General features: G+C 44.6%; 1 protein-coding gene across 1 annotated transcript; it reads right to left on the bottom strand.

The window, feature by feature from the left end:
• Positions 1-875: 875 nt before the first annotated feature.
• Positions 876-25,588, bottom strand: Snap29 (synaptosome associated protein 29). Its single transcript, XM_090320565.1, has 5 exons — positions 25,267-25,588; positions 13,731-13,927; positions 9,287-9,372; positions 5,357-5,452; positions 876-1,705 (listed from the first exon to the last, which is right to left on the bottom strand). The coding sequence occupies exons 1-5, from the start codon at positions 25,486-25,488 to the stop codon at positions 1,548-1,550; spliced, it is 759 nt and encodes a 252-aa protein (XP_090176691.1). The 5' UTR covers positions 25,489-25,588; the 3' UTR covers positions 876-1,547.
• Positions 25,589-25,786: the final 198 nt, after the last annotated feature.

Genomic DNA, 25,786 nt, shown 5'->3' with positions numbered 1-25,786 from the left:
GCTGGCTTTAAACCTGCAATCATTCTGCCTCTGCCTCCTAAATGCTGAGATTACAGATACATGCTATGAGACTTGGCAAGGTATCAATTTTAATTATTAATTGTCAAGGTTTCCTTTTGCAAAATAAAAGGGATGAACAAACTAAGCCTAGTTAAAATGGCATCTGGGTGTTTTTTTTTTTTTCCCTTAGCCAAATTCTTTTATAGAAGGTCAGCTACATTTATGGAGAATCAGTCATAGCACTAGTTATAACACTGGTGGCAGAGAACCAAGTGATTCAAATGTTACTTTGTAGGAAGTGTAGAAGACTAAGTGGAAGTCAAGGAGACCCCAGGCACTGAATAAATACTGCCATATTGAGATCTGGCAGTGGTAACTTTCAGAGAGGCAGAGCACTCAGGGATGGAAGACTACTGCTTGATCATGTCTGTGATACTCCATTCTCACTAACTCTACAGTGCTCCCATCAGTCAACCAGTTGGCTTTGAGCCAGTGGAGAATCTGAAGCAAATGAGATGACAGCAGGTGGGGAGGTAGAGCTCAAAATTCTTTCTAGGCATGCTGCTTTTAGCCTTCCTGTAATGTGTGCCAAAGCTGGGGGGGCAGGAAGGGAAGAGGTGCCACCTGGCAACAAAAGACTAGCCAGGTGCTGGTGGCTCATGCCTGCAATCCTAGCTATTCAGTAGGCTGAGATCTGAGGATCTTCAATATACTACTCAGAAAAAGCCATAAGTGGCACTGTGATTCAAGTGGTAGAGCCCTGAGCACAAAGAGACTCTGGAACAGCACCCAGGCCCTGAGTTTAAACCCCATGACTGACCAAAAAAATAAAAAAGGGCCGGGAGTTTGGCCTAGTGGTAGAGTGCTTGCTTAGCATGCACAAAGACCCGGGTTCGATTCCTCAGTACCACATACATAGCAAAAAGCCAGAAGTGGTGCTGAGGCTCAAGTGGTAGAGCTCTAGCCTTGAGAAAATCCAAGGACAGGGCTCAGGCCCTGAGCCCAAGCCCAGGACTGGCAAAAAAAAAAAAAAAAAAGCAAAGAAGGTAATATTCATTTTGCATCTTACCTTGATTTGTTTTTAGGGGGTGTTCAGTGTGCGTGTATCTGCGTGCATAAGCAGCAATTCCTACACAAATGTGTAGGAAGAATCCCAAGGTTCCTTAATGTGATAAATTCAGTAAAAAAAAAAATAGAGGTGGCTGTTAAGACTGAAATTCTACCCACATCTTTCCATCTACTCATGAAAGTGAGAAATGTAACTTCCTCACTCATTCTAGCCTCATCGTGTGTGGAGTTCAGAAGCCAACTAAAATCTTTCAGGAATTCAGCTGAAAGAAATTTTGGGAGGTGTTGGCATTAAGAAAGAGTGTGACACATATTTCTTCATTACAAGAACAACAAAAAATCTCTTAAAATTCACTCTATTAGAATATGTGCAAACGTGTTAATAACATACTAAAGAATAAGTAAAATTTCTTGGGAATTTAAAGAGAGATCTTTTGAAATCTTTTCATCACCAGGGAGTGGAACTTCATTTCTGTCTTTTAGAGTTGTCGAACTTTTCTTTCTGTGCTTTTTATATTGATATCTAACTTGTCCACTTTGGTTGTCAATCGGTCCAGAATGTCATCCTGCTCTTCGATTTCTGTTTGCATCCCTAGGGCGATGTCCTTCAGACGGCCCAGTCCCATCGACAGCTCATCTGTGAGGGAAGAAATGATAGGTAGGACTGAGTGAAAGTAATCATGGCACCTAGAAATGCATCCTAACCTTTCCAGGTGCTTAGCAACATCTGGATTACTGAGTCCTCTGTGTTGTGACAGGATAAGTTCTAGGACTTTATTTACATTTTCAAAAATAGGCAGAGCTAAAAAAAAATCTATCATGCATTAAAAAATAATATGAGCTTAATGTAGGAGCCAGTCTCCATTTCTCCCCAGGATAATCACTATTAGTACTGTTTGTTTTCCAAGTGCCTTGCCCTTCCCATCCAAATGATCAAACCACAGGATAGACAAGCACTCCACTACTAACCCATACCAACTTACCATGTTTGATTTTTTGCCCCCTTTTGGTATCAGGGATTAAACTCACGGCCCCCAGCATGCTAGATAAGAACTGCACTATTAAACCTATCTATAAGCCCTTTAGTTTTGTTTTTCAACCCCCAGTCCTGGGACTTGATTGAACTCAGGGCCTGAGCACTGACTTTGGGCTTTCTCAAGGCTAGCACTCTTACCACTTGAGCCACAGCACCACTTCTGGATCTTTCTTTGTATGTGGTACCAAGGAATAGAACCCAGGGCTTTGTGAATGTTAGGCAAGCACTCTACCACTAGGCCACGCTCCTGGTCCAGCCCTTTAGTTATTATTATTTATTTTGTGTGGGTTGTGGGGCTTAAACTTGGCCTGGGCATTGTCCCTGAGCTCTTCAGTTCAGGGCTACCACAATGTCCTTGAGCACCATGCCTCTTTTTCTAGAGGTTAATTGAAGAGAAGAGTCTCAGACCCTTTTGTGCTCGGGCTGGTTTTGAACCTTGATTCTCAGATCTCAGCCTCCTGAGTAGCTAGGATTATAGGTGTGAACCGCCATCTCTGGATTTATTTTTTTATCATATTTTATTGTCGGGGCAACACTTTTTTTTTTTTTTTTTTTTGGCCCCTTTCTCTTTCTGGCCCCGCTCGCTCCGGCCCCGCTCGCTCCGGCCCGGCTAGGCCCCCTTTCTAGCTCAGGCCCCGCTCGCTCCGGCCCCGCTCGCTCCGGCCTCGCTGGCTCTGGCTCGGCTCGCTCCCGCACGCTCCGGTCCTGCTCGCTCCGGCCCCGCTCGCTCCGGCCACCACTCGGTTGGGCTCTGTTCACTTCAGCTCAGCTCGCTTCTTTCGCTCTCTGTCGCCGTCGCAGTCTTGTCTCTGCCACTTTTCCGGCTTGGTTGTGTCTCGTCTCTGCCACTTCCGGCTTGGTTGTGTATGTGGGATACCGAGGAATCGAACCCGGGTCTTTGTGCATGCTAGTCAAGCACTTTAACCGCTAGGCCAAACTCCCGGGCCAGACAACAGTTACTTTCGTCCAGTAGTGGGTACATTACTTCTTGAACATTGATATCCCTTCTTATGTTTTTCTCCCACTTTCCCTCCCTCCCCCCTTTAGTTTTGAGACAGGGTTTTGTGACCTTTTTTTCCTGTTGGCCTTGAATAATGACTCTCTTTCACCTTCTGAATAGCTTGGAATTATAGGTATGTACCACTATACCTGGCTCTAATGTCTTTTTCTTTTCTTTTCTTTTCTTTTTTTGTGCTAGCATTAGGGCTTGAACTCAGGTTAGCTTTCTTTGGTCAAGTCTGGCACACTACCAGTTGAGCCATAGCTCCAATTCCAGCTCTTTGGCAGTTAACTGGAAATAAGTCTCGTCAACTTTTGTGTCTAGGATGGCTTTGAATCAGATCTCAGTCTCTAGAGTAGCCAGAATTACAGGTGTGAACTACTAGCACCTGGTATTCTATTGTTTATTTTAAAGAATAATATCTACCAAGACTGCGTGACTAGTCTTGGGAGTCTGGGAAAGGTGTTCCGGGAACAGATGCTTTGAAGAGAAATGAGGGCAAGGATGGGAGGACAGACATGAGGGACTCCATCTCCTGATGAATACACCAACTGCATAGATGAGTTTTGGCTTGACTGGTTCTGCCAAGCTGAGTGGTTAGGCCTTTTTCCAATGTTTGTGACTGTGTGTGTGTGTGTGTGTGTGTGTGTGTATTATACACATACATGCATGTGTGTATATGGATGGGTCTTGTGCATGCACATTGGGATGTGGGACAGCCCAGGGCAATGCTCTCCCCTTTTACTGAAAAGAACCAATCAGTAAAGAACCAGAAGAGAGACAAGAAGTGGTATTTGTAAGCTTTCTATCTTGTGAAATTAATGATCATACGCTAAGTGATAGGGTCAGCACATATAAGCATTTAGAACAGCATTACAATATAAGCAAAATCAGTGTGCATCTTTCAGTTGCAGTTTTATGTTGGTTAATTGAAGATTAAGAGTCTCATGGATGTTCCTGCCCAGACTGGCTTTGAACTGTGATCCTCAGATCTCAGCCTCTGAGCAGCTAGGATTACAGGTGTGAGCCACCACCACCTAACAAGTGTACTTGTTTTAAAGGGCTTTTGGCTCTATGCTAGTTTTTTTCCACTTGTGGCACTGGTGATTAAATGTAGGGCCTTACACTAATCTGTGTCTTCAGTCTTTTTGGGTTTTGTTTGTTGTTGTTGTTATTATTGCCTGAGCACTCTCTCTAGCTTTTTCACTCAAGGCTAACACTCTGTCACTTGAGCCACAACTTCATTTCTGTGCTTTTGCTGGTTAATTGGAGTAATTGAGGGTCTCAAGGATTTTCCTGACCAAGATGTCAGGCATGGTGATATGTGCCTGCTTACTCTGCAGACCAAGTGGGAAGGATGGCTTGAGCCTAGGAGTTTGAGACCAACTTTAACACTGTAAGACTCCATATCTCCAGGACAGGAGTGTGGCCTAGTGGTAGAGTGTTTGCCTAGCATGCATGAAGCCCTGGGTTTGATTCCTTGGTACCACATACACAGAAAAAGCCAGAAGTGGTGCTGAGGCTCCAGTGGTAGAGCTCTCGAGCAAAAGTGGTAGAGTGCTTGAGCAAAAGTGGTCAAGGACCAGACCTAGCCCCTGACTGGTGAAAGAAAGAATGAAAGAAAGAAAGGAGACTTCCTATCTCAACAAAATAAAAGGCTAACAACCCCTGCAAAAGTAACAGTGGATGGTAAAAATATAGTTCCTTTTTTATTTTTTTTTTCCTAGTCCTGGGGACTTGAATTCAGGGCCTGGGCACTGTCCTTGGACTTTCTCAAGGCTAGAACCCTACCACTTAAGCCACAGTGCCACTTCTGGCTTTTCCTACATATTTGGTACCCAGGAGTAGAACCTGGGTCTTCTTGCATGCTAGGCAAGCACTCTACCACTAGGCCAAACTCCATCCCCTGGTGCTTTCCTTTATGCTTGTCAGAATCAGCCAATCCTAAGAAGCATCATGTCCCAGAGGGGAAAAATAGGGCTCCATGTGTCTAGTTAGGGAGAATGAAATAAGTGTTGTATCCAGGTTGCATTTAGGCCTCACAGAGACTTGAAGGTCTCTGCTATTGTCAGTATCCAAGCTGGAGATGGCTCAGCAAGGCTGGAAACAACATGAGAAAAGTGGGTGGATTCCTGAGATAGTGAGGCACTGAAATCGTCACGATGTTGGGTGGCTTTGGGTGCATGAGCTGTGCTGGGCAAACACTGCTTTGGGGAAGTAGATTATAGAGGTTCTACAGCTCTCAGTCTTACCTAGGTTGTTGTCAATCTTCTGGTGATAGGCTCGAAGGTGTGGATTCTTTGGGTAAGTCTCATTACTCACAGAACCAGGCCCTTCAAGGACAGCATCTGAGTTTAAAAAGAAACATCAAAAGAATGGTTAACTGGTGTACCTTGAAATGTTGCTTCATAAAACTGATTGTGGGGGTCAGGAGTGTGGCCTAGTTAGTGGTAGAGTGCTTGCCTGGCATGCATGAAGCCCTGGGTTCAATTCCTTGATACTGCATACACAGAAAAAGCTCAATGTGGCCAGGAGTTTGGCCTAGTGGTAGAGTACTTGCCTAGCATGCCTGAACACCTGGGTTACATTCCTCGGTATCACATACATAGAAAAAAGCTGGAAGTGGTGCTGAGGTTCAAGTGGTAGAGCTCTAGCCTTGAGAAAATCCAAGGACAGTGCTCAGGCCTTGAGCTCAAGCCCAGGAGTGGCAAAAAAAAAAAAAAAAAAAGCTGGATGTGGTGCTGTGGCTCAAGTGGTAGAGCACTGGCCTTGAGAAAGTGTACAGACAGTGCCTAGGCTCTGAGTTCAAGTCCCAGGACTGGCAAAAACAAAAAGCAAACAAACAAAAAAACTGGTGTGTGTGTGTGTGTGTGTGTGTGTGTGTGTGTGTGTGTGTCCCCTAATGATAAACCTAGAGTGCTGTACATACATACTAGCAAGCATTTCACCATTAACTATACCTCTGGGGAATGAACTCAGGCCCTGGGCACTGTCCTAGGGCTTTCTCAAGGCTAGCACTCTACCACTTGAGCCACAACACCACTTCTGGCATTTTCTATGTATGTGGTACCGAGGAATTGAACCCAGGTTTCCATGCATGCTAGGCAAGCACTCTACCACTAGGCCAAACTCTCAGCCCCACAACATTGATTTTTGGTGTGTGTGTGTGTATGTGTGTGTACTGGGACTTGAACTTAAGGCTGTTCCTTAGCTTTTTTGCTCAAGGCCAGTGCTCTACCACTTGAGCCACAGCTCTTTTGGCAGCTTTTTGGTGATTAATTGGAATTAAGAGTTTCACAGACTTTTCTGCTCAGGTTGGCTTTGAACCTGGATCCTTTGATCTCAGCCTTTAAGTAGCTAGGGTTATAGGCATGAGCTAAAGGTGCTCAGGCACAACACTTTTCTTAATCTGGAAAATGTGTGGAAGAGATGAAGTGGCTGGCTCTGGGGGCGTGAAGAGAGTCAGGGGTGGGAATATATACAACACACCAGGGAGCAAGAATCCTGGGTAGGTTGAAGGGCTGGAGGAAAATGTTCCCAGGGGGGCATCAGAGAAAGACTCCAGCCTTTCCCTCAATCCTTGGCAGACCTAAACCTATCTATCACCTGGCTAGATGTGGGATATAAATTCTAGAAACAAGCCCATACAAATAACAATTTAATAGAGAAACTGCATCACTGCAAAATGACACAGACTCATGGACAAGACATAGGAGATAGACTGTCATATTTTTACTTTTTAAATTTTGGTGCTGGGAATGAACCTAGGCATCCTATGCATACACACTGCCATGGAGCTATTCCTCCAATCTTGCCACTTCTTCCCTCTCTTCTTCCTTCCCTTTCTTCTTGAGACAGGGTCATGCTATGTCATTTAAGCAGTCATCTTGCTTCAGCCTCCTAAGTGGGTGCATGTTATCACACCTGGCAGAGACAAATTTGAAAAATCAAAGATGCTAAATGGTATTAAACTGAGCACTAGTGGTTCACACCTGGAATCCCAGGTACTCAGGAGGCTGAGATGTGAGATTGGAGATGTGATTTAAATGGCAGAACACTAGCTTCTAGCAAAAAAGCTCAGGGATGCTGGGTATTGGTGGATCATGCCTGTCATCCTAGCTACTTAGGAGGCTGAGAGCTGAGGATTGAGGTTCAAAGCCAGCCTGGGCAGGAAAGTCTTATCTTCAATTAATTACCAGAAAACTAGAAGTGGTGCTCAAAGAGACACAGTGCTAACCTTGAGTGTAAGAGTTTAGGACAGTACCCAGGCCTGGAGTTCAATCCCCATGACAAAAAAAAAAAAAAGCTCAGGGATAAATAAAAACACACAAATGAAAGCTCTAATTCCTTGAAGATATATATATATATATATATATGTATATATATATATATATATATATTTTTTTTTTTTTTGCGTGGGGTGCAGGCTCTTCCTTCCTGTCCTTCTTCAAAGAGATAGTGGGAATGGTTTCTTAGGCCCTTTGTGTTTTAGTTTTCTCTAGCTTTCTCCCATGGTTTATATTTTCAGAATGAACTGTATCCATTAAGTATGTTCTGAGCTTTCTCCATCAGGTCTCTTCTTTTTTGCTTTATTAATTAATTAATTTTATAACCTTTTTTTTGGGGGGGGGGTGCAGGCCTGTGGCTTGAACCTAGGGTCTGGTGCTGTCTCTGAGCTTTTGTGCTCGAGGCTAGCACTCTACTAGTGGAGCCCCAGCCGCTTCTGACTTTTTGGTAGTTACTTGGAAATAGAGTCTCATGAACTTTTCTGACAGGGCTGGGTGCAATCTAGTGTTTCCCTAAGATCGTTTTTTTTTTTGGTTGTTTTATTTTTTTGTCGGTCATGGGGCTTGAACTCTGGGCCTGGGCACTGTCCCTGGCTCTTCAAAACAGGCTACCACCCTACCCCTTGAGCCAGAGCACCATTTCCGATTTTCTGATGGATAGCTTAGAAATAAGAGTCTCATGGACTTTTAGTGTTCAGGCTAGCTTTGAACTGTGGATCTTCAGATCTCAGCCTCTTGAGTAACTAGGATTACAGCTATTCAGCTGTACCCAGCTTGCTGTTTTTCTATTTTTTTTTTTTTCTGCCAGTCCTGGGCTTGGGCTCAGGGCTTGAGCACTGTCCTTGGGTTTTTTTTTCTCAAGGCTAGAGTCTACCACTTGAGCCACAAGCACCAGTTCTGGCTTTTTTCTATGTATGTGGTACTGAGGAACCAAACTCGGGTCTTGGTGCATGCTAGGCAAGCACTCTACCACTAGGCCAAACTCCCAGCTCTGCTTTTTTTTTTAAATGCTGGTTCATGGGCTTGAACTCATAGGCTTACATTTTTGAGCTCAGGGCTGATACTCTACCATTTGAGTGATGCCTCTACTTTTGGCTTTTTTTGAAGGTTATTTGGAGCTAAGAGTCTCTCAGATTTGTCTACATAGGCTGGTTCTAAATCTTGATCCTCAAAACTTAGCTTTCCCAATATCAAGGATCCCATCCTCCCTCCCTCCCTTCCTGTGATTTATTTTGTGCTGGCACTGACATTGGGCAATATCCCTTACAAGGCTGGTGCTCTACAACTCAGGCCTACTTCTGGCTTTCTGCTTGTTAACTAGTTTCTTGGATTTGTCTGTTCAGGCTGACTTCATACAGTGATTCTCAGAACTCAGCCTTCTGAGTAGGTAGGATTATATGTGTGAGCCACTACACCCAGTTTAACCCATACCTTTGGTTCCCCAAGAGCACATCCAGTCTGTTAAGGCCTGTCACTTAGCCCCTGCCTACAACTGCTGAGAGGCATCTGACCCCACATCCCTCAGAGTCAGAGCTAGAATTTTTTTTTTTTCTTTTTGTGGGTCATGAGGCTTGGGCTAGGCCTAGGCCCTTGTCCCTGTGCTCTTCAGCTCATGGCTACTGCTTTACCCCTGGGTCTCGGCACTGTCCCTGAACTCTTCAGCTTAAGGCTATGGCCCTACTTTTGAGCCAAGTCCCACTTCCTGTTTTCTATAGGTTAATTGTAGATAAGAGTCTCAGGTCCTTTTGTGCCTGGGCTGGATCTGAACCTCGATCTTCAGATCTCAGCCTCTTGTGTAGCTAGGACTGCAGGCGTGAGCCACCATGCCCAGCTTTAGAGCTAGAAATTTCTTGCCCCAGGATCCAAATGTATAAGTGTACATAGATCTCTACTTACCTACTTCATCCAGCTTTCTGAGGTTTGGGTGGCTGGCCTGGTATTTTGCCTCTTGTTCTTTACTTGTACTTATAGCCTCTTTCAATCTGGATAAAACAAAAACATTTGCAAAGCAAAAAAAATCAGTGTTGTCAGCATTTTCAAGTGATTCCTAAGTGTTGATTAGCAAATGCTAAACTCCTGACCAACTCCTGGGTTAAACTCCTGGACAAAACAGGGATCTGGGCAGCCCCTACAAAGGGCACTGTGGGCTGAGGAATATAACTGCTTCAGAAGCACAGCTGGGCTTTGAATTATTTGCCCTTGTTTGCTAGATGGGTTTTCTACCATTTGAAGCATACCCAGCATTCAGGCCTTGAATTCAAGCCTGTGTATATATACATATACACACAAAAGCTGCTCTATTCACCTTTCCTCTACCTTCCCTTTTTGGGGCCCCAAGAAGGGGTCTCCCTTCTACAACTTCTTCAAGAATATGCTCTTGCCAGGTGCTGTGACTCACACCTATAAGTCTGTGAGACGCATCTCCAATTAATCACCAGAAAACCAAAAGTGGCCAGGAACAGTGACCAGGCCTTCATTCAAGTCCTAAGCCTGGCCAAAGAAGAAGGAAGAGGAGGAACCACATAGGGTCACTGTAGTAGTCTTGACTACAAAGCTGTGAGATTCACCTCAATAAACATTTGAGTAATGGATCTGCACATTTGTGAGCTGTTTCAATAAAATTTTTGATTTTTTCCAGTTGGGTGTAGTGAGATATGCTTGTAACCTCAACAATTGGGAGGCTAAAGCAAGAGGATCACAAGTTTGAGGCCAGTCTGAGTTACATAGTGAGTTCCAGTGTGACCCTATCTTAATAAAACAAAAAATGTTGCTTTCTAAAAATTTTCTAAGTAATGGCAAGAACATTATAGATTAGTGTGACTTTGGGCAGAAAGCCAGGCAGGATATATAACTGAGTTCGTTGAGGTCTATCTCACTAAAGTATGATAAGCTGCTTCACTAAGGTTTCACGTTTGTGTGTGTGTGTGTGTGTGTGTGTGTGTGTGTTGGGGGGGTGTACTGTCCCTAAGTTTCTTTTTTCTCAAGACTAGTATTCTACACTTGAGCCACACAACACCACTTTTGGCATTTTGGTAGATCAGTGGAAAGAAGAGCCTCACACCTTCCTGCCTTGGCTGGTTTTGAACCACTATCATCAGATCTCAGCCTCCTGAGTAGCTAGGATTTACAGGCACACATCACTGATGTCTAGCTTCACATTTTTTTTTGTCAGTCATGGGACTTGAACTCTGAGCCTAGGTGCTGTCCCTGAGCTCTTCAGCTCAAGACTACTGACCTACTCCTTGAACTGCAGAGCCACTTCTGGTTTTCTGCTAGTTAATTGGAGGTAAGAGTCTCATGGACTTTAGTGCCCAGGCTGTCTTTGAACCACGATCCTCAGATCTCAGCCTCCTGAGTAGCTAAGATTACAGGCCTGAGCCACCTCACCTGGTGAGCTTCAAGTTTTCTAAATTTTAATTGTTATTATAAATGCGATATACAGAGGGGTTACCATTTCATAAATCAGGTAATGAGCACATTTCTTTTTGGACAATATCACCTCTTCCTTTGTTCTCTCCCAATCTCTACCCCCAAGTTGTATAGTTCCTTTTCAACATAGTTTCTACTGAGTAACATTAGTTCATTTGTCACCCTATGTCCCTTCCTTTTTGTGCCTCCATAACCTCTCTAAACACAGAAAAATAAACCAATAACACAAAAAAGTCAAAAATAAAGCCCTCTTATTTCCATTTCCTGGAGTTCATTTTGATAAATATTATTTATAAGGTCAGAGGCACTGAGGGAACGGTACCTTTGTGTTCCTCCTTTGCTTTCTCTGTGTGTGAATGCCTAGAGTCCTCTATAATTTATCTAGCTGCCACATGAGAGAAAACATGTGCTGTTTGTCTCTCTGAGTTTGGCTTACTCACTTAACATGATTTGTTTCACATCCATTTATTCCCTGCAAATGACATACTTTTCTTTCCTTTTTTTTTTTTTTTTTTTTTTTAACCAGTCCTGGGGCTTGAACTCAGGTCCAAGGCCCTTGGGCTTTCTCATGGCTAGCACTCTAGCACTTGAGCCACAGCACCACTTCTGGCCTTTTCTATGTATGTGGTACCAAGGAATTGAATCCAGGGCATGCTGGGGCAAGCACTCTACCACTATCCTGGCCCCAATATTATTCTTTCTAATGGCTGTGTAAAATTCTACTATGTGGTCTCTGGAACCACATGACTTTAAAGGTTTTTATGGCAATGTTCAGGGATGTAATTCTCCAAGAGCCCCAGGAGAGGGCATATGGATATAAAAGAGACTATCTCATGGGAATGTGGCTTAGTGGTAGAGTGCCTAGCTAGTATGCAAGAAGCCATAGGTTCAATTCTTCAGTACCATATAAACAGAAAAGCTGGAAGTGGTGCTGTGGTTCAAGTGGCAGAGTGTTAGCCTTGAACAAGAGAAGCTCAATAACAGTGCCCAGGCCCGCTAAGGGCCTGAGTGCTGTCCCATAGCTCTTTTACTCAAGGCCAGCACTCTACTACGTAAGTCGCAGTTTCATTTCTGGCTTTTTGGTTGTTAATTGGAGTCTAGTGTAGGCTAGCTTTGAACCATGATCCTCAGATCTCAGGTTTTTGAGCAGCTAGGATTATAGGCATTAGCCACTAGTATCCAGCTTAGAAACATTCTTTGTGAAGAATTACAGACTACAAGTCAATCAGATGACTACAATCAGAAGCAGCATGTCTGCTGTTGTTGCTGTTGGTGGTGGTGTTAAGTTTTTGCTTTGAGTGGCTAGGGGGGACACAGAAAGGGAGGGAGAAGGGATGAACAAATGCAATCATGCTATTCAGTATACACTATGTGGAAAATGACTTATGTAACTTGTGGGCAGAGATGGAAGGGGAAAATGAGGGAAAGCAAAGGAAGGGGTGACATTATCTCCAAAAAAAGAAATATACTCATTCCCTGACTTATGAAATTGTAACCTCTCTGCAGAACATTTAATGATAATAAAATTACAATTAAAAAAAAAAAGAAGAGATTTAAGATATACATACACACAGATAGAGGACCATGTGAAGTTGTGGTAAGAGGGGCTGGGAATGTAGCCTAGTCGTAGAATTATTTCCTAGGATGCATGAAGTGTTGGGTTCAATTCCTTGGTACTATATACACAGAAAAAGCCAGAAGTGGTGCTATAGCTCAAGTGGTAGAACACTAGCCTGGACAGTGCCCAGGCCCCGAGTTCAAGCCCCAGAACGGGCCAAAAAGGAAGAAAAAAAAGAAAAGATGTAGTAAGAGGCCTTAGAAGAAATCAGCAATGTTGAACACCTTGATTTGGACTTACAGCCTCCAAAACTATAAAAGAATCAATCCCTAGTGTTCAAGGAACCCAGCTGGTGGTCTTTTAAAATTCAACCTGAGCAAACTAATATAACTGCTAATGGGATAATACTGATTCCTTACCTTCAAGCTGGAAGAATAAAGAAAGCAATCATTATAGCTAGCATTAATTGACCACCTATTATGCTGTATGTTACAATGCTAAGATCCAGTGCATGGTACCTGCCCAGTCAATGTATTTCCTGTATACTTCCATTAAGGTTTGTTTTTTGATTATTTTTTTTTTTGGTGTCACTCCTGGAGCTTGAACTCAGGGCCGGGTGCCATTCCTGAGCTTTTTTTTTTTTAACCTCAATCCTCAGAGGTCAGCCTCCCAAATAGCTAGGGTTATAGGTGTGAGCTACCAGTGCCTTTACTTCCTTTAGTTTTTGTTGTTTGTTTGTTTTTGGCAGTCCTTGAACTCAGGGCCTGAGCATTGTCCGTGGGCTTTCTCAAGGGTAGCACTCTGCTGCTTGAGCCACAGCACTACTTTCAGCTTTTTCTATGTATGTGGTACTGAGGAATTGAACATGGGTTTTCATGTATGCTGGGCAAGCACTCTACCACTAGGCCAAACTCCTGGCCCTCCTTTAGTTTTTAAATAAAGATTTGCTCAATGTTTAAAAAAAAAAAAAGAGTTGGGTGCCGGTGGCTCATGCCTGTAATCTGAGGATCAGAATTGTGGTTCAAAGACAGCCAGGCATGAAAATCCATGAAAGTCCATGAGACTTTTATCCAATTAACTGCCAGAAAACCCGAGGTGGTGCTGTGGCTCAAGGGGTAAGGTAGTACCCTTGAGCTAAAGAGCTCAAGGACGATGCCCAGGCCTAGAATTCAAGCCCCACAACTGAGCAAAAACAAGAATGTCTCTCTTTACAGCATGTCTAAAAGTGAATTCCTCCCTACAGTGTTCCTGGGTACTATGAAGGCACTGACAAGGCCTAAAAGTCTTGGCTACTCCCAACCTAGTCTACACCTGCTACTACATATCGAAGTGGCTAAAGCTGCACTCACTCACCTGCTATTGGGCTGGGGGACGAGGGTGCCATTCTGTTCTGGTAGAGTCTCTGCTGGTTTGGATTTGAAGTAATTGACAAAGCCTCCAAACATACTCTTAATGCTGTTGATGTGTTTCTGACTGGTTTTCAAGTCTTGATCCATTTTGTCCACCATTTTCTCTGTGCGTTCTAGGGCTCCTCGCTGCCGGACCAGTTCCTGAGAAAAACCAGAGAGAGTGGTATTATACTTGTTTGTAATTCCTTTTAATCAGAACAAAATGGACCCTTTATAAACCCTCAGGGGCTGATGAGATCATCTGTAAGAGGTATGCTATCCTTTCTGACAACATACTCCTCTGTCTCTCCCTACTACACTATCTCTACTTGCTTTCTTTGCTATTGGATTGCTGCCTGAGAGACTGACTCACAGAATGCAGAGGGATGGGGTATGCCTGTGGGTCAGAGTCCAGAGCTTTTTTATCTTCTCTAGTCCCAACCGTTCTTGTCAGGGTTGGAGCTGGCAATGTCTCTGCTCCCATACTGTTTGGTACTTGGATTCTTCCTGTTCAGATGAGGGTTTTCAGTGGGTCAATTAAGCCTACAGCCTTAGCCAAATCTTCAAATTCTAGTTCACAGGCTAGTGTCCTTTCTAAGCTCTATTAATGTCTCTTTCTAGTGCATCAGTTTTAAAATGTCACAGGTCTTTGTTTATATTACTTTTTCTCATTTGGATACTTGCAAAGCTCAGTCTTCATTTGATTTAAGCCACTTCTCAAAGCCCCTTCAGACAAGTGAGCCCCAAGTATCTCTGAAATGGAATTCTATCCAATAGCCTCTGTTCTCTATCTGCTTTGGCTCTACCTGGGTTTGTTGTTCTTTGTTTTGATTTTGCCGGTACTGGGGCCTGAACTCAAGGTATGGGCATTGCTCTTTTGCTGTTTTGTTCCAGGCTAGTGCTATACCACTTGAGGTACCACTCCATTTCTGGCTTTTTGGATTGTCCTGTCTAGGTTGGCTTCAAACCATGAGACTCAGATCTTAGCCGTCTAAGTACATAGGATTATAGGTGTGAACCACTGGCACCCAGCTAGTGGATGAAATTTTAAAATCTATTGTATAGGTAAAAAGCTGAAATATTGGCTTGAATATTATTAAACTCAGTTCATCTTATCACTGAGCTAGGGAGTTACATATTTAAAAATATTTCAGCATTGTCTCCCTTCACTGTGTCAACATTTTAAAACCTCTAAATTTATTATTATTATTATTATTATTATTATTATTATTATTATTATTTTTGCTAGGCCTGGAGCTTGAATTTTAGGTCTGCATGTTGTCCCTGAGCTCTTGTAGTCCAGGCTAGTGCTCTATCTCTTGAGCCCCCTTCTGGCTTTGAACCAAGAACTTCAGATTGTAGCCTTTTTAGTAGGTAGGATTATAAGCATGAGCCACCAGATCCTGGCATGTGTGTGTGTACGCACGCGCATGGGTTATGCCAGTCCTGGAGCTTGAATTCAGGGCCTGAGTGCCGTCCATAAGCTTTTTGTTGTTGTTGTTTAAGATTAGCACTCTACCACTAAGGCCACAGCTTGACTTCCAGTTCTTTATTTATCTGTCTCCAGTTTTAAATGGAGTCTCACAGGTTTTCAAAGGCTGGCTTTGAACTTCAATGTTCAGATCTCAGCCTCTTGAGTAGCTAAAATTACAGATGTGAGGGCTTGGGAACATGGTCTAGTGGGAGAGTGCTCACCTACCATGCACAAAGCCCTGGGTTCAATTCCTTGGTACCACATACACATACAAAAAGCCAGAAGTGGTACTGTGGTAGAGCTCTAGCCTTGAGAAAGTTCAAGGACAGTGCCCAGGCCCTGAGTTCAAGCCCAGGACTGGCAAAAAAAAAAAAGTTAATTAAAAACAGATGTGAATCATCAATACCTGGCTTATTTCTAATAGTTTAGTTCCAGCTGATTTTTCATGGTGTGGATAACAGCTGAATTAGAAATTGAAAAATTATCAGTTGAGGTTAGAGAGTGGCCACAATGTGCTGTCATACCAGCAGAGAGGTTATGATGCTGACAGCCAGCTCTTCCTGGCATGATTAATCTTATACCACCACTTCCCCTGTCCTCCTCTATAAACTATATTGAGGGGTAAAAAACAGCTGACAAAAAAATCCTTTTCCAGGGGTTGGGAGTTTGGCCTAGTGGTAGAGTGCTTGCCTAGCATGCACAAAGACCTGGGTTCAATTCCTCAGTACCACATACATAGAAAAAAGCCGGAAGTGGTGCTGAGGCTCAAGTCGTAGAGCGCTAGCCTTGAGAAAGTCCAAGAACAGTGCTCAAGCCCAGGACTGGCAAAAAAAAAAAAATCCTTTTCCAGGGCCAAGAGTTTGGCTTAGTGGTAGCGTGCTTGTCTAGCATGCATGAAGTCCTGGCTTTGATTCCTCAGTACCACATATACAGAAACGGCTGGAAGTGGCACTGTGGCTCAAGTAGCAGAGCAGTAGCCTTGAGCAAAATGTGTCCAAGGACAGTGCCCAGGCCCTGAGTTCAAGCTCCAGGACTGGCAAAACAAAATAAAAAAACCTTTTCCAATTTAGTGAGAAGTGAGATCTCATTTTGCCAAGTGACACATTGTCTTAGACTATGTTACTGTGCTGACCTGGGGAAGAAAGCAGATTATCTTTTTTGGGGGGGGGCTGGGGGTTGGGGGATGGTGAATGTCCCTTAGCTTGCTTGCTCAAAGCTGTCATTCTACTATTTGGGTCACAGTTCTACTTCTAGCTTTTTTGGTGGCTGATTAGAGGTAAGAGTATCACAGACTTCTCTGACTGGGCTGGCTGTGAACTGGAATCCTTAGATCTCTTCCCCCCTGAGTAGCTAGGCTTATAGGCATGAGCAACCTTTACCTAGCAAAAGCAGGTATCTGATGCAGATGTTTATGACAGAAATAGAGAGATAGGTGAGTGTCCTTGTCCTGCAGGAAGGCCAGAGAGGAACTGCTGTTCTGCTATCGGGAATTTTTCTGTGTGGTGGAAGATGGTGTTCACTAGATGTCATAAGGTCAGCAATGTAAGAGGGATTTCTTCTAAAACCCCGCCCCGAAGGCAAAGAAAATCACTGGACTCAGCATGCTTGTGACTCAGTTCCAACCAACAAGAAAGAAGGACTTGACAGAGCCTGGAAGCTGGTGGTTCACTACTGCAATCTAGTTACTCAGAAGGCTAAGATCTAAGACCAGGGGTTGCAGCCAATTATTATCTTTAATAAATCAGCAAAAAAAACTGGAAATGGAACTGTGAATCAAGTGTTAGAGAACTAGCTTTGAGAGAAAAAGCTAAGGGTCGGTGATCAAGTCCAGATTATAAGCCCCAATACTAGCACAATACACACACACACACACACACACACACACACACACACACACACACACACACACACACACACACACACACACACACGCGCGCATGCACGCACGCGCCAGCCGTGGTGTGGTAGCTCATGCCTGTAATCCTAGCTACTCAGGAGGTTGAGATCTGATTATAGTTCAAAGCCAGCCCAGGCACTAAAGTCTGTAAAATAATCACCAGAAAACCAGAAGTGGCACCATGGCTCAAGGGGTAGGGCAGTAGTCCTGATCTGAAGAGCTCAGGGATAGTGTCCAGGCCCAGAGTTCAAGCCCTATGACCAACTGGGAAAAAAAAAAAGGCCTCAAGCCTTTCTGTTCTGAGGTATGCCACATCACCAGCTGCTGGTGGTTGGGAGGCTGAGATCTGAGGATCAAAGTTCAAAGTCAACCCAGGCAAGAAAGTCTGTGAGATTGTTACCTCCAATTAACCACCAGAAAACCAGTAGTGGAGCTGTGGCTCAAAGTGGTAGAGTCCTAACACTGAGCTGAAGAGCTCTGGGGTAGGGCCCAGGCCCCGAGTTTGTTCAAGCCCTAAGACCAACGTACACACAAAACAAAACAGGAAGTGGGCCATATCATGTCTTTTTCAAGGTGACTGTGAGGGGGGTAAGCTTTGGAATATGGCCCACTCCCCCTCATTCACTTTGGGGAAGGATAAGTACACAGTAATTACTTAACATTATAGGTGATAAGGTCTCCTTAGATCTCTTGACTTGAGTTCATGCAAGGAGTTCAAAAAGCTAGATGGGAAAATAAAAGATCAGAGAAAGGATCTGATTGGACTGGTGGTATAAGAGCTAGGAATAAAGGAAAGAAAAACAGACATACAGATAGAAAACAATTCAATTTCTCTCTGGCTGTTGTTTAAAAAAAATTGGCTTGTCAAATAGTGATCCTTGGGGCTGTAAGGGAAAACAGAAGACAGGTAGACAAAGACCCTTTAAGACTGCTTCAAGTGAGGTGATATCTATCCAGGCTAGTCATGTTCAAGGTCCCTCAGAGGATCCTTAAAAGCACAAAAATACCCACAGAAGTCCTGAGGGCTGGGAGTTTGGCCTAGTGGTAGAGTGCTTACATGCATGAAGACCCAAGTTCCATTCCTCAGTACCACATACATAGAAAAAAAGCGATAGCCTTGATCTGAAGAGCTCAGGGACAGTGCCCAGGCCCAGAGTTCAAGCCCCATGACAAAAAAAAAAAAAAAGGCCTCAAGCCTTTCTGTCCTGAGGTATGCTCCTATCCTTTAGAAGGGGCCACATGGCCAGGTGGCCAGGTGCTAGTGGTTGTATTCCTAACTATTCAGGAGGCTGAGATCTGAGAATCAAGGTTCAAAGCCAACCCAGGTTCAAAGCACCACCAGAAGTGGTGCTGTGGCTCAAATGGTAGAGCTCTAACCTTGAGAAAACCCAAGGATGGTGCTCAGGCCCTGAGTTCAAGGCCCAGGAATGGCAAAAAAAAAAAAAAAGTGCCGAGAGATCACAGCCCAGATATTAATGAGCAACTACTCTCTGCCAGGTACCCTTCCCGATACAGGAACTTGGGAGTGGGGGGGAAATAACACATTCCCCAAATCTCTGTCCTAACAGTGCTTAGTGAGATAAAGTTGCATTGTGGTACTAGGAATTGAATGCAACAGAATAGGTCTTTGCTTTACTAAGCTTAGTCTTATGGGAGAGATAGAGGAGAAAGGCCATTATATTCACATGGGGAGGCTCTTCTGCTGCGGTAGTTCTGTGGGAATGGGTGAGAGAAAGATTTCTCCACTAGTATAAAGAAACTGTACGTCAGAGAGGATTCCTGATAAGATTAGAGGATAGAATGAAAGCTGAGAGGGCCTGGTGGGAAGGATCCTAGCTACTCAGAAGTCTTGAGATCTCAGGATCAAGGTTTGAAGTCCACCGACCTACCCTGGTGGAATGGAAAAGGCCAATTAATTGCTAAGAAGCTGGGAGTAGAGGTGTTGCTTAAAACCTTCAGCTCCAACCTTGAGGGGGAAAGAGCTAGAGACAGTGCTCAGGCTCTGATTTCAGGACCTAGAACTAGCACAAAACAGACACACAGAGAGAGGTAAAGGCTGAGAGATTAGGAAGTCTGAAGAATGAGGTTGGGGCCAGGAGTTTGGCCTAGTGTTAGAGTGCTTGCCTAGCATGCATGAAGATTCAGGTTCAATTCCTCAGTACCACATACATAGAAAAAGCTGGAAATGGTGCTGTGGCTCAAGTGGCAAGGCTCTAGCCTTGAGAAGGTCCAAGGACAGCACTCAGGCCCTAAGTTCAAGCCCCAGGACTGGCAAAAAAAAAAAAAAAGAATGAGGTGGGGTAGAAAGCATGAAACAGAAGATGCAACATGCCAGCCAGGGACGGCTGAGGCACTGAGAGAGGAAGTGGATGGGTGAGCGCAGCACTGAGGGAGAAAGAATAGGGAGAGCCAATAGGATCTGGTTGGGAACACAGAGGAAACAATGCTAAAACCTTTCAAGGGCAGTGTCTACCTCGTCCCTATTTAATATCAGATGGTGCTCCTCTCTCCTGATGATGAGGTTCTCCTATAGAGCTCATATTTAAACCCAGAAACAAACTGGTAAGTATATGGATGTCAGTCTGGAGTTAGTAATCTTGAAATTTGAAATTAATCTCCAGCACACCTCACCTCTCCCAAGGGAGCAGGCACAATCTTGGCAGGGGCACCCGTGTGGAACACATTCAAATCTGAGCTCTGCCTGGAGTAGCTGTGCCATGGATCTTAGTTTATATGAAAACCTGTTGGGCCTGGTGCCAGTGGCTCCCACCTTATAATCCTAGCTACTCAGGAGACTGAGATCCCAGGATGATGGTTCGAAGTCAGCTCAGGCAGTAAAGTCTGTGAGACTCTTATCTCCAGTTAACCACTAGAAAACTGGAAGTGGCCCTGTTTCCAACTAGCAAAGCACTAGCCTTGAGCAAAAAAGCTCAAGAAGCCCGGCACTGGTGGTTCATACCTATAATCCTAGCTACTCAGGAGGCTGAGACCTGAGGATTGTGGTTCAAAGCCAGCCCAGGGCAGGAAAGTCCATGAGACTCTATCTCCAGTTAACCACTAAAAAACTGTAAGTGGTGCTGTGGCTCAAGTGGTAGAGCACTAGCCTTGAGCTGAAGAGCCTCAGGCCCAGAGTTCAAGCACCACAACTGACCAAAAAAAAAAAAAAGCTCAGGGACAGTGTCTAGTCCCTGAGTTCAACCCCTACAGTCAACAACTACAATAAAACAAAATAAAATAAAAGGTCTGCTGGGTTGTTTGTAGTTTGTTCATTATGCATGAGGACTGGGTTCTATCTCCTGACTATTACACACACACACACACACACACAAACTCACTGAGAGCAAAGGTAGTGATGATGGTGCCACTGATTTCACATGTCTGGTAGTTGGATTGAGCAAAAGTTTGAGTTGTCTACACCCTCACACTCCAAAAAGATCTGGCCCTTGCCTGGTTCCTTTCCCTTGGAATATCCTGCTTGATAAGAGTGTCTCTGTTTACTTGAGTGACTTGGCTAGATCAGTGAGTTTATGTTCACAAGGTGACTTATGATGGGGGCCTTGGGGCTTCTAGTTTCTGGAACTGAAATCAGCTGAGTCTATGTGACATCCATAAGAAAAGTAGGATATTGTGAAAAGGGCCACTCAGGCAGGTAGAAAGCCAAAGACTGCGAAGAGAGAGAGAGAGAGAGAGAGAGAGAGAGAGAGAGAGAGAGAGAGAGAGAGAGAGAGAGAGAGAGAGAGAGAGAGAGGTGGGGTGGGGAGAGAGTGTGCCAGTACTGGGGTTTAACCTCAGGACTTGGTTCTGTCCTCTAACTTTTTCACTCAAGGCTGGCACTCTCCACTTGAGCTGAGGCTCTGCTTTCAGCTATTTGCAGGTTAACTAGAAAATTGCCTGGCTGGGTGCTGTGGCTCATGCCTGTAATCCTAGATACTCAGGAGGCTGAGATCTGAGGATCGTGGTTCAAAGCCAGCCCAGGCACTTTCCAATTAACCACTAGAAAACTGAGCTGAAGAACTCAAGGATAGCACCCAGGCCGAGAGTTCAAACCCTATAACCGACAAAAATAAAAATTGCATGGACTTTTCCTCCCATGTTTGCTTTCAATGGCAATCTTTGGGTCTCAGCCTACGGCACAGCGAGGACTTTATGTGGGAGCCACTGGCTCCCAGTTGTATAAGCTGTTACTAAGAAGTTTGCTGCCTCAGAATTACTGTGGGCTGCGTTGGAAGGCTATGTCGGTTCAGCACAGCACGTGGCTGAGAACTGACTACTCTAAGACCAAAATAGGAGGGTATGCTCTGTGGCATTGTGTCTAATTTATGAGGTCATCAAAATAGATTGTCTCCATGGCCAATGCTTGGGCTAGGAGATGGTGTTCTTGTCTTCCCCATCACTCGGCATGGGGTCAGTGCTGGCTGACTGCTACAAAAAATATGGAGATGGGTTTTGTAGGTCAGGGAAGTTTGTGTTTTGTTTGAATTCTACTAAATCTCCATTTCACAGATGCTACTATGGCAGCCATTTGGCTTCCCCCTAAGTTCTGCTGAATTGAGATTCTAGGCCCCAGAAAATACCACTAGAATATGCTAGCCTGATGAAAGGGAAGCAGAGAGCCCTATGCAAGTGGGGTTCTTGGGCAGGGTGGTGAAAGGGTGTATAATAACCATGTCTGGGTCAGAAGCCAATGGTACAAAGCACCCCAATACCCAGTATTAGGGGACCAACTACACAGAAGTTACCTGCTTAACCGAACTTAACACCGACATTAAAAACCCAAACAGTAAGCTGGGCATGGTAGCTTATGCCTGAAATCCTAGCTACTCAGGAGGCTGAGATCTGAGGATTGAGGTTCAAAGCCAGCCTGGGCAATAAAGTCCATGAGACTCTTATCTCCAATTAACTACCAGAAAACCAGAAGTGGCACGGTTGCTCAAGGGGTAGGGTGGTAGCCTTGAGCTGAAGAGTACAGGGACAACGCTGCCCCCGCCCACCCCCAGTCCTGGGGCTTGAACTCAGGACATGGACACTATCCTTAAGTTTTATTTTGCTCAAACCCAGGGCTTCATACTAGAGGTATCTGCCCCTGTCCAACTGCTTTTCTGTCCTTTGATATTTATTAGCGGGGCCAAAATCCTTCTTAGAAACCAACCTTGGGCCTGGAGTGTGGCCTAGTGGTAGAGTGCTCACCTAGAAACCAACCTTGCTAGTTTACATAGTAGTATAATGGCAGTTCTTCTTTGTTAGAGGTAACTTGACTAGGTAATTTTTCTACTTCTGCCAAGATGGGACTGAATTATGATCTTCCCAACTTTGTATCATCTGCAAACTCCTAATCTTTCATAAAACTCTGTCCTGTGTTGGCATGTTTTATGTGCTGGGTATCCAGAAGGTATCCATCTAAGAAGGTCACTGGACTAGAGTTTGTGGGAAACCACACTGTGCATACATAGCAGGAGAGCTTAGTTTCTCCAATCCCATTGGAACACTGAAGGGAATGACTGTGATTCAGAGGCAGTTTGGATAGTTCAGACTACTTTGGATGAGGTAATAATCATTCCTAACTTCCGGGAATAACAGAACTGATTCAGCTGTGGAAAAAATTCAATGTGTAATCATGCCGGTGAGAGAGCCTATCACCTGCCCAGATAGTCATCTCATACAATACCTCTCTGAAAAACATTCAAGCCAAGCCTCCTATACTTCTGTGTTCATAGTCCCTACTGCCTAGAGAGAAGGAAGACCTCTGGGGCATCATGGGACATGATACCACTATTTGTATCACACAATTCACATCTTCTATGTTTTTAATTCTTGTGAGTTTTAAGACCCTCCCCTCTGTCTTACTATGTGTCCTAAACTGCCTTTTCTTTTTCCTTCTCTGATCATATCATTGTTTTGGATTCCTGTAGCCAAGCCAGTTCATATCCCTGTGTTCTCAGAAAACATCCCTCATCACTTGCCTGTACCTCAGCCTTGAAAGCCTCTGCTACAATCTTATTTGTTTCCCCCCATCTGTCAGTGACGACTGACAAGCTATAGGCAAGGAGAGTGGCCTGGTTCTTGAGATCCTCCTGACTTAGCTGCTTTAGCCTCCTGAATGCTAGGATTACAGATTGGCTCCCTATACCTGGTTAAAAGTTGTCTCTCAAATATTTGAAATAGGTCTTTGTTGTTTTGCTTAGGACACTCAATCAAGTGACTTGTTCAGAGCCAGATGTAGTTGTTTATACCTGTGCATAATACAGAGGCTGAAAGAGGAGACTTTCAAGTTTAAGGGCAATCTGGAAAACATGGTAATACTTTGTTGCAGGAAAAACTGACCTGGTTACCAGGGTCCTAAAACTTCAAGTAAAACCAGGTGGTGGTGTCTTGTGCCTATAATTCTACTCAGGAGGCTGAGATCTGCGGATCAAGGTTCAAAGTAAGCCCTGTCACGAAAATCAGTGAGACTCTTAGCTCCAGTTAACCACCAGATAACCAGAAGTGGTGCTGTAGCTCAAGTGGTACAGCACCAGCCTTAAGCTGAAGAGCTCAGGGACAGCGGCCAGGCCCTGAGTTCAACCTGACCCACCAAAACCAAAAACAGCCAGGCACTTTGGCTCAAGTCTGTAATCCTAACTACTCAGGAGGCTGAGATCTGAGGATAAAAGTTCAAGATAAGCTCCAGGCACAAAACTCTAATTAACTACCAGAAATCTGGAAGTGGTGCTGTGGCTCAAGGGGTAGAGCGGTAGCCTTGAGCTGAAGAGCTCAGGGATAGCACCCAGCCCAAAGTTCAAATCCCACGACAGGCAAAAACGAAACAAAACAAAAAAATCTTTAAGTGATTTTCCCAAATCTAAGCTAGGACTTTCCATTTGGCCTTGTTTATAAAACTCCAGTCAACAGGAGAGGTAAGAATGCTAAGATAGGCCGGGAGTTTGGCCTAGTGGTAGAGTGCTTGCCTAGCATGCACCAAGACCCAGGTTTGATTCCTCGATACTACATTCATAGAAAAAAGCAGGAAATGATGTTGTGGTTCAAGTGGTAGAGCTCTAGCCTTGAGAAAGTCCAAGGACAGTGCTAAGGCCCTGAGCTCAAGCCCAGGACTGGAAAAAAAAAAAAGAATGCTAAGACAAACTTCCTTCACAAGGCAAGGCTAAAGATAATAACGGAGATTAACTAAGATAGATTCTCAATTAGGAGAAATAGGAATGGGAAAGCTACCTCAAGGATACTAGCAGCACTAGAGGAACAATGATGACTATTTGAGAAATTAATCAATACACCAATGCCTGTCCTAAACCTGAAATAATCAGGTGAAAATGAACTTTGCCAGAGAAGAGTTATGAAGACTAGAGAAGGAAGACAACAGTTTCAACTATCCCCTTTCATAGCTGCCAAGGCACTTAAACTTATTCTTAGCATATATATCATTAATCTATTTTTTTCCTCTGTCTAAACAAAACCGAGGAGAGAATATGGTGTTTAAGAATAGTGTTAAGTGAGACCTTTAATTTTAAATCTGTGGATGAGAAGTTGACAAAGACTGTCTGGAGCACAAAACTGTCACAACCCACACACTGTCCCGGTAGGATTTCACCCTACACTCAAACAAACACAGGTTATGGCTTACTCAGCAGGTGTCCAGACAGGCATCCAGGACTTCAGTATCCACAATGTTGGGTAAAGAAGCTGTCAAGGAGGAACTGAAGACTCATTTGCTACCATGCCTCCGAGTGTCACCTGGCACCAATAGCGTTCTCTCCACTTTTTCTGGGTCATGCACCAAGGACTTTGCCCCCCCCCACCAAAAAAAAAAAAACACATTGTAAAAACACACACACACTCCATTTCTCTCAGTTACCTGGACAGAAACAGGAGTTTACCTTTGAACTAGGTAGGCATGAGGGAAGTGGTATCAATTCTGCTTAGAGTCTCGAGGTAAATTGCCTTTTTGCAAGTATTCCAGATACGTATCTTTTTACGTAGTTACCAGATTATTACGAACTATCAAGTCACTAGTACAAGAACCTATAGTAGGCAATTAGAATATTTTTTTTTCTCAAAAGATCGTGAATAAAACATGTCTTGATCACATCTGACAACGGAGAGACTGGGCAGTTCAGCTCAGTCCTACCCCAGGCTCACCTCAGACGAGGCGACCCCGACCTTCTCAGACTCGTACATGAGGGACAGAGACCTGCTGGTGCTGGCGGCTGTGGCCTCGGCCCTGCGCAGCACCTCTTGTCGCAAGTACTGTTGCCTGTCCATAGGAGCGTCGTGCCCACTGGGGAGGTCGCGACTGCCCTTCGCTTCCTCGTCCTCCGCGTCATCGTCGAAAGGATTGTAGCTTTTGGGGTAGGTAGACATAGTGTCAGCGCCGGTCTCGCTCGCGGAAGGAGGAAGAGCGCGATCGCCTCAGTCGCCTACAGCCACGCCCCAGTCAGTCGATGAAGGCGGTCGCCGCGCGAGCTCCTTCCGCCGGTGTGGTGCTGCAGCCCCGCCTCCGGACCCGACCATCGCTTCCGCCTTCCGGGGGAGACCACGTCGGACGCGCCCTGCCACCGCCGACATCACGGGGTCTGCTCCCCCCCCTCCGGGCAGCAGTGAGACCGTCCCATGGCCACGCCCAACCCCGTGCCTGCAACACAGAGATCACGTGTCGGGG

Source organism: Megascapheus bottae, chromosome 28, assembly GCF_031878675.1.
Source record: "Megascapheus bottae isolate mThoBot1 chromosome 28, mThoBot2.hap1, whole genome shotgun sequence".
NCBI lineage: Eukaryota > Metazoa > Chordata > Mammalia > Rodentia > Geomyidae > Megascapheus > Megascapheus bottae.
This window is presented reverse-complemented; position numbering and strand designations above follow the sequence as displayed.

Bases quoted from the DNA above. Each gene is read 5' to 3' on its own strand.
- Snap29 (XM_090320565.1), bottom strand. From the start codon at position 25,488: ATGTCTACCTACCCCAAAAGCTACAATCCTTTCGACGATGACGCGGAG. The intron at 9,373-13,730 runs GTGAGTGAGTGC...TGTTTTATCCAG, and splicing joins GTCCCCCAGCCCAATAGCAG to ATTGAAAGAGGCTATAAGTA. The intron at 1,706-5,356 runs GTAAGACTGAGA...CTTCCCTCACAG, and splicing joins GAAGATTGACAACAACCTAG to ATGAGCTGTCGATGGGACTG.